This window comes from Hoplias malabaricus, chromosome 3 (assembly GCF_029633855.1).
Source record: "Hoplias malabaricus isolate fHopMal1 chromosome 3, fHopMal1.hap1, whole genome shotgun sequence".
NCBI classification, from domain to species: domain Eukaryota; kingdom Metazoa; phylum Chordata; class Actinopteri; order Characiformes; family Erythrinidae; genus Hoplias; species Hoplias malabaricus.
Window position 1 is genome coordinate 74969628 of NC_089802.1, and position 7921 is coordinate 74977548.

Here is a 7921-nt window from a genome sequence, read left to right on the forward strand (position 1 = left end):
TGATACAAAACAGGAACAAGGGTAAAAACAAACAAGGGCTAGCGAAGAGTTAGCGAATGCCTCAGCGAGCAGAGCCGTGCTGGGAGCCGCAGTGCTGCCTAAATTTTAAAGCGGGCGTTGAGCACTGATTTTCTGAACAAAATGGCTGGCCCCAAGTATTCGGGTGTTCAGATATATGTTTGTTGGTTATGTATTCAGTTTCTAATTGAGATTCTGATGTTCAGTTGTTTTGCTACATGTGGCTATCGATAGAGGCAACGCTCCACTCAACCCACATCCAGGCTCCAGCAGTAAAACAGTGCTCTCCTCACTCCACCCATATTCAGGCTCGTCAACATAAAAGTCTTTGTGCAAATGAAGTCTAAAACTCAGTCATATAAAATAGCCTAACATGCTAGCCACAAATCATTTTGTCAGTTTTGTGCCTGAAATTGAAGCACCTCCGCTGTTAGCAAGCTAGTTAGCAGGTTAGCGAGCAAACCTGTGCTGTGAGCCACAGCGCAGCCTGGAGAGAAGGATATTAAAGCAGTGTTCAGAAGCGGATTTTGTTAATGACAACCATATACAACATCCCACTCCCTGAGTATTTGAATATTCACCCAGTATCCAGGCTGAAGCTCTGAAGCCCTAAAACTGGACGAGGAAAACAGTCCTAAGAAACAGAAGGTGGGCATGACTAACAAGTCCAAATGTGCTTTTGGGAACAATTAGATTGTGAACAAACTGAACAAAAAATATAACGTTTAATAAAGAATGACTATCATTGTTCACTGAAAAGATGTAGTCACTTTATTTAAACCACAAACAGGAAGTCTGAGCTGTGGTTTCTGTTTGTGCTTCGTCAGTGTCTCCTTTTTCTTTCCGTTTATCACCTTCATCTGTTTCTCTCTGCTCTGAAGTGTGTGACATGACAGCTGCTTCGCAAGTCGAGAAATGTCGTTAATGGGTTTCACTCATCGCAGTTCAGGTTTAGGAAAAGAGGTTTGAAAAACTAATTTCAGCAATTTCTGCAGCACAGCATTCTCGTCACGGTCCAATCAGGTTTTACCCAGTTTGTCCCCCAGCTGGCTAGATCCCCCTATTTCTACAAGCTCCAGCACATACCCACAAAGTGCCCTTAAAGCTGCATCTTTGAACAGCTGAACACGCTTGCAGGAGGACACTAAATGCAATGGGGAATGCTAATAGACAGTCGTTGGCTAGCAAAACCGGGTAGGGCCTTACACACCTGGACAGTAAGGCAGAATTTGCTCTATTATACTATTACTAACTGTTTTCTCTCTCTCTCTCTCTCTCTCTCTCTCTCAGGTCTTCTCCCTGGTGATATTCGGCTGTATAGCTAATGAAGGTTATGTGAACAGGCCCGATGAGGTGGTGGAGTACTGCGTCTACAACCGTAACCAGAACGCCTGTAATTACGCCGTAGGCATGGGAACACTGGCTTTCCTCTGCTGTATGGGCTTCCTGGCCCTGGACGTCTACTTCCCCCAGATCAGTAGCGTTAAGGACCGCAAAAAAGCTGTGCTGGCCGACGTGGGGGTCTCAGGTGAGGGAGTGTACCCACAGATTTACTCAACAGACGGGCCTGAAGTTCACATGTACGTAACATCACCAAATCAGGCTGGCAGCGGGTTTTCCATTACACTGGATTTTTAATGACATTCCCACTCCGAGAAGAACAAACAAGCACTGCGTGGACATGAACACAGTGCTAACTCTCAGCCTCATACACAGGGACGAAATTAACAGAACACAGCTATGACTAAGAATACACAGAGACTGTTTTTCACTGAAAGAGAGAGCAGTAGAGGCCATTAATGTGCTGTATCACTTTTTGTATAGTGCTTATCAGGATGTAATCGTGATGGCCCCTTGTTTCTTAGATACACAAACCTTATCAGGACCTTCCACTCTTCCTGACAGATTTTATTACTCTATATTCATTACTGCAGAAGATTTCTGGAGTGGGGGTTGGCTTGTGTTTGTGCCCACACTGAGGGACAATGCTGCAGTAGCACTGGCCACTAGGGCAAAGATGTGAAATATTATGGGGGCTCGCTGTAAATTAAAGAGAACAATAGCCATTTATGAGCTGCATTGTTAAGCATAATAGTTGCGCACATCACACACACACACACACACACACAGTTGTTAATCCCACACATAGAATAGTCTGTGTAAAACAGAACACTTTGAATAACTATGAAGGGCAAAATGGGAGGAAGGCTTTAAAAAGAAAGCTAAACGTCACTCCAGATCTTTAGTTTAGATCCTAATGTATTTATTTCAATTAGGCCTCACTCTCCCCTAGCTCTTTTTATTAGCTTAAGTACAGCTACTGTTCATGCTGTGTATTTCAATGAGGTTTTGGCTTTCTCTGGAGTAAATAAATGAATGAAACTAATGGCATTTAAAATAATCAGTATCAATATTTCATGGTAACTCTTCTTGACCTTCAAGGGTGGCTGAAATGTAATGTGATGTAATGTGTTTTCTCTTTCTCTCTCTCTCTCTCTCTCTCTCTCTCTCTCTCTCTCTCTCCCACTCAAGCTTTCTGGTCCTTTATGTGGTTTGTGGGCTTCTGTTTCTTGGCCAATCAGTGGCAGGTGGCAAAACTGGAAGATAATCCACTGAAGGAGGGTGCAGATGCAGCTCGGGCAGCCATCACCTTCGCCTTCTTCTCCATCTTTACCTGGGTCTGTACCTCTATCACCTTTTACACAAACAAAAATTGTTTTATTTGCTAAATGTGCAGCTTATTCAGCAAACTGCACATAGCCCCGCCCATAACGACACAGCCCCTCCCACTGAGCACTTTTTCAGAGGCTGTAGGATTTAAAAGGCAGTGAAATTATGGCGCCATGGCTCAAAAAGCTTGTTTCTAAAAGTAGCAGAATGTTATGTCCAGTGACTGCATTAATATGCTACACTGTGTGGACAAAAGTAATTAGGCCGGCTAATCACTGAATTCAGGTGTTTCATTCAGTCCCATTGCGAAAGGTGTATAAAATCAGGCACCTAGATATAAAAGAATGGATCATTCCAAAAAGACCACCCTGAAATTGGGCGTGGTACAGTAATAGGATGCCACCATTGTAGCAAATCAGTTTGTGAAACATCTTTCTTTCTATATTCTACAATCAACTGTGAGAGATATTATTGAATTGGAACCACAGCAACTCAGCCACAAAGTAGCAGACGACGTAGAGTGGAGTTGTCGTGTTTTACAAGCACCTCCAGTTGGTTTTACTCCTCATACTACCTACGTTTGTCAAAGGTTTTTTTTTTTTTTGCTTCAGCCACACACAAAAAACAGGTTTCATTTTTTAACGCCCTTATTGTATGTGATCTCCATCGGCATGTGTGTGTTTTTTCCAGGGCGCCCTTGCATGGTTCTCTTGGGAAAGGCTAAAATGGGTATCTTTTGAAGAGGAATACGACAAACTGGTCCAATCCCAGCCACACCAACGTTACATATGACTTTCTAACATGCTTCCACACATGTAAAAAAGCACAGCCTTTTTCAGGGCTCTGTATTCAAGTGCCAAATTATACCTGCTGTGGCTTTGGTGCCACTTTGTATAGCTACAAATTTCCTAAAGCTTGTAGACACCCCTTAAAGGTTCACCCATTGTGGACAGTTGTGCAAACATATAACCTCTGGATAACCTTTATATAACCTCTGTAAAAAAAAGCATTAAAACAAAATAGGATGTGGGCTGGAGGGGTATATACACCTACAATCAACTGTGAGAGATATTATTGAATTGGAACCACAGCAACTCAGCCACAAAGTAGCAGACGACGTAGAGTGGAGTATTGGGCTGTAAAGCAGTGGAGCTACTGTATGTTCTTTAGAGTAACATTTGCTTTTTAACATGCTTGCAAAGCAGTTGCGCTAATCTACTAATTTGGTTCTAAACACTCTCTCTCTCTCTGTCTATCCCTACACTCATTTTTCTGACATTTTTAAATTGCATCCTTATTATATGAACCATATTTTTTATGTTCCTTTAATTTCTCATTGATTCAACTGATGTGGCATTCAACCTAATCCCATCCTTTATTGTTCCTTTGCTTTTGAAAACACCCTTGCTACTTATAATTTTTATTACATGCTTCTTGCTACATTGGCATGGTTCACGTCTCCACCCACCTCCTAAAAAAAAAAAAAAAACATCCTCCTCTTCCCCTCCCCTCCTGGTCCTGCTGATTTCTGTTGCTGTGGTCAGGCAGGGCAGGCGTACCTGGCGTTCCAGAGGTACAAGCTGGGTGCAGACTCTGCCCTGTTCTCGCAGGACTACACGGACCCCAGCCAGGATGCCGGGGCGGCTCCCTACAGCGCCTTCAGCAGCGCAGAAGACCCTGAGAGCCCTGGAGGTGGCAGTTCTTACCCTCAGCCCAGTGACGGCGCCTTTGACGGTTCGGCAGGGTACCAGAGGCAGGATTATTAACACCAGTCTGGACGTGAGGAGAGGTGCTCACATGGGCCACAGGGTCACCAGGGGTCATCAAGGGTCAACAGGAGATGTGCAGACTTACCATTTCACAGCAAATACAATGTACACTACCCTTCAAAAGTTTGGAATCACTAGCATTATTTAAGTCTTTTTTTTTTTATATTTTATATTTTTTTATCTTTTAATTTTGTATTTTATGTTGCTTTTTTCTCAAATTTATTAAGCAATATTTCCGCCATATTTTTTTACTACTGTTGTTTATTGTTATTCACTATTTATTTTTTTGAATTATTTTTTTTACCAATACTATTACGGTTTATAAAAACTTAGTTATGTAAATATAGCTATTTATTGTCCATCACTCCACTACCCATAATGCATTATGCTATTACATCATCAGAAAGAGCTGTCTGCTAGCCTAGCTAGCTAGGCTAGGAAATTTCTCTGTGGCGCTAGCTAGCACTGTTGATCTAAAACTACACTTAACTGCTTGACAAACCTTTCTCTTCGCTACAGGAATAATTCAGTTTAAGAATTAGCCAGCTAGCAAATGACCCAGTCCTACAATCGACTACAGAGATCCTTTAGTTTTTCTAAACGTACTTCCGCCTTCAAGATACCTCATTTCCTCAAAGTAAAAAATGAGATCTTGTTTTTAGACGTATACTTTTCCAGTGACTGGACACGTTGACAACAAATATAGCGATGATTACCCATTAATATTTAATTGTGGCCCCGGGTTCTTTTAATTGTTATATTTTTTTATCTGCAGGACATTATGAATGTTCTGTGGGGCCTCTACCACTCTGTTGTTGCTCAGAAATGACCTTGAATGAATTTATATTCAGAATATACAATTTTCTTACAGACTTGTCCACCATTCTGCTCCACTTTATTAGAAAATCAGAAGCTGTACATAATTAAGCAAAATGGTAGGGCGTTGCTTTTATTTGATTTTAAATGGGATTCTGTAACAAGTATGATGGCAAGCTTTTGGGCTGTGATTCCACACCTTTTGAAGATTAGTGTATAAAACAGGTTTCGCAAATGTTCAGCCATCCAGACTGTTTCACTTGGATTATCAGTTATCTCTGACCATTTGGTAGCATGGATATTAGTTGAGGTTTGAAGGGATGAAGAGTGCAGTAAAGGGTAAGGTCAGTTCAGTGCTCATGCTTCATACCAGTTTGCCTTCAACTCCAGCCATTTGATTTTTCCTGACCACTTGCTAACGGTCAGTCTACTTGCTTACACTCACTGGGTGTATTTGAGTACGGCGGACATCTTGTACATTCTGCATGTGTAATGATTATACCATAATGTGCTAAAGAGGCCACCCTTCATTTACTTTGTGGTTCATTCAGAAAGGCTGTTAAGTACAATTTATTGCTTTATTGATAATTATATAGAATGGAAGTCGTAGCAAAGGCAAACGTTGGACACGATAAACTCTGAACGATTTGATTAGACGTTGAGGTTGGGTTATGTATGAAGGGTGGTCTCTGACACAATACCAAATACGGTTGTATGATATTACTGAGATATGAATACACACTCATTTCGCTCTTGGAAACTGCCTGTAGCCTTGAGACATTGGTCATCTGTAAATCAAATGGAAAAACACTGCCGGTGAAGACGTGTCTGATCACAGTGCCTGCCAACCACTGTGTCCACCATAGAAACAAGCTGTGTGTTTGTGTATCTGTTTTTGTCTCGCTGTCTGTCTGTGTGTTACTCTGTCTGTCCATTGGGTCAGGGGGGTTAGAGTGAGAGGAAGGTGGCTGTAAAGTTCTCCCATCTTTAAACCACTTAAGTGTTCTATTTAAAAAGAAAGCATCCTGACCGATTTATCATTTCACCAATAGAAACAATCGATTATGGAAAGTCCATATCATGGAAAAGGGAACTTAGTAATATTTGTGATGTCAAAAAATCCTACATATACACTCGCTTACTCGGCCAACAGCCGTTAAGCCCTAACCAGACTACTTCTCGAATGAGGAAGATGAAATATATCAGTATTAAAGGCACAGTAACAAAATATACTCATGTAAATGTAAATGACCTCAGTTCTGATTGCTACCCTGTATCTGACTTCAATCAAAAAAACTGGGTTGAATCGATTCTCCCATAATTTGAGTGAGTTTGTAAGACATTTTGCTACATTACAACATTCAACTTCAGTAACCGCTTCATCACGTTCAGTGTCGCAGTGGGTCCGGAGCTGACTCAAGGCAGGAACACACCCTGGAAGGGGCATTTTGTGACTTCAATAATAGGCAGGTATAGGCACCGGAAACATTGTGACCCTGATCATGAAGCAGTTATGGAAAATAAATATCAGTGTCGGTTATTTTAATTATTGGCTCCTAAAAAAACTAGTATCGGTGATACAAATAATGGTTAACTAGATACTAGTTTTCATATCGATCAGGCCTTGACTTAAACTTCTGCTGTTATTTGATGTTGCTTCAGCAGAGCTCCAGTGCTTCATGGCCTTCAGATTTATTTTTGACTGCGGTACGTAATAAGAGGGACATATGTGAATAGTTCTGAAGCTGTACAAATATTCATTTATTTAATGAAGTGCTGAGTATTTAAAGTATTATTTTCAGTGCTTATGCATTTGGGAACTATATCGGAGGAACAAAGACAACTTTGCGCTATGTTTAGTCGTGCTTAATCTGTGTGTGAGGAGAAACTATGGATACCGTCGATTATTTTTGATCGATCGTAATTTCACCAAACGTCTGTGGACAAAACTCCAAACTTAGAAGAGCTCAGTATGTGTATATAGACATGTAAATCTGTAATTGGATATAAAATCAGTTTTATTTTCAAGCCCCATCTTGTGAACGGTATGTATCTTTTTGGTGCACTCGTATGTATGTGACCTTTGTTTCTGGGAATACAGTTTTATTTTGGAATAATAATGACTGCAATTAAAATACAAAAAAATAAATAAATAAATAATAAAAAGTGTTGGAAGACCAAACTATATAGCTGTGTAGGACTGTGTTATCTTCTCTGTGTTAATCTAGATATAGCAATGGAAAAACAACGACCAGTTTATTGAGTGCTATTGTTTTTGATGTGATGGATTTTAATCTCTACAGACATTAAGAAATAAATAATCAAAACACTTCTTCTAGTGGTTTGAGTTTTCTTTTCTTATTGGATACATCATCCTGGTCAGGGTCACGGTGGGTCCATGGCATACCTGGAATCATTGGGCACAAAGCAGGAACACACTGGAGAGGGTGCCAGTGCATCACAGGGATTCATACACTCACACCTGTGGAAGATTTCACACATTCACCAGGGCTATCGGAGGAAACCCAAGCAGACATGGGGAGAACACACAAACCCAGGATGCCAAGACAAGCTGTGAGGTCATGACCCTACCTGAAACCCTACTGTGCCACCCATTATTGTGTCATTATTATTATTATTATTAGTAG

At 40.9% G+C, this 7921-nt stretch overlaps 1 protein-coding gene across 2 annotated transcripts in view; it reads left to right on the forward strand.

Annotated features, from left to right (window-relative positions):
* Nucleotides 1–7595, forward strand: part of LOC136690968 (synaptogyrin-1-like) — a 20139-nt gene extending 12544 nt beyond the window's left edge. Inside the window, exons 2-4 of one of the 2 annotated variants that reach the window (XM_066663135.1) lie at nucleotides 1309–1546; nucleotides 2551–2696; nucleotides 4233–7595. In XM_066663135.1, coding sequence (XP_066519232.1) covers nucleotides 1309–1546; nucleotides 2551–2696; nucleotides 4233–4454 — 606 coding nt within the window. In that variant the 3' untranslated portion in view covers nucleotides 4455–7595. Of the gene's footprint in view, nucleotides 1–1308; nucleotides 1547–2550; nucleotides 2697–3378 lie in introns of both variants that reach the window. The other variant, XM_066663136.1, reaches the window with a different exon arrangement.
* Nucleotides 7596–7921: the final 326 nt, after the last annotated feature.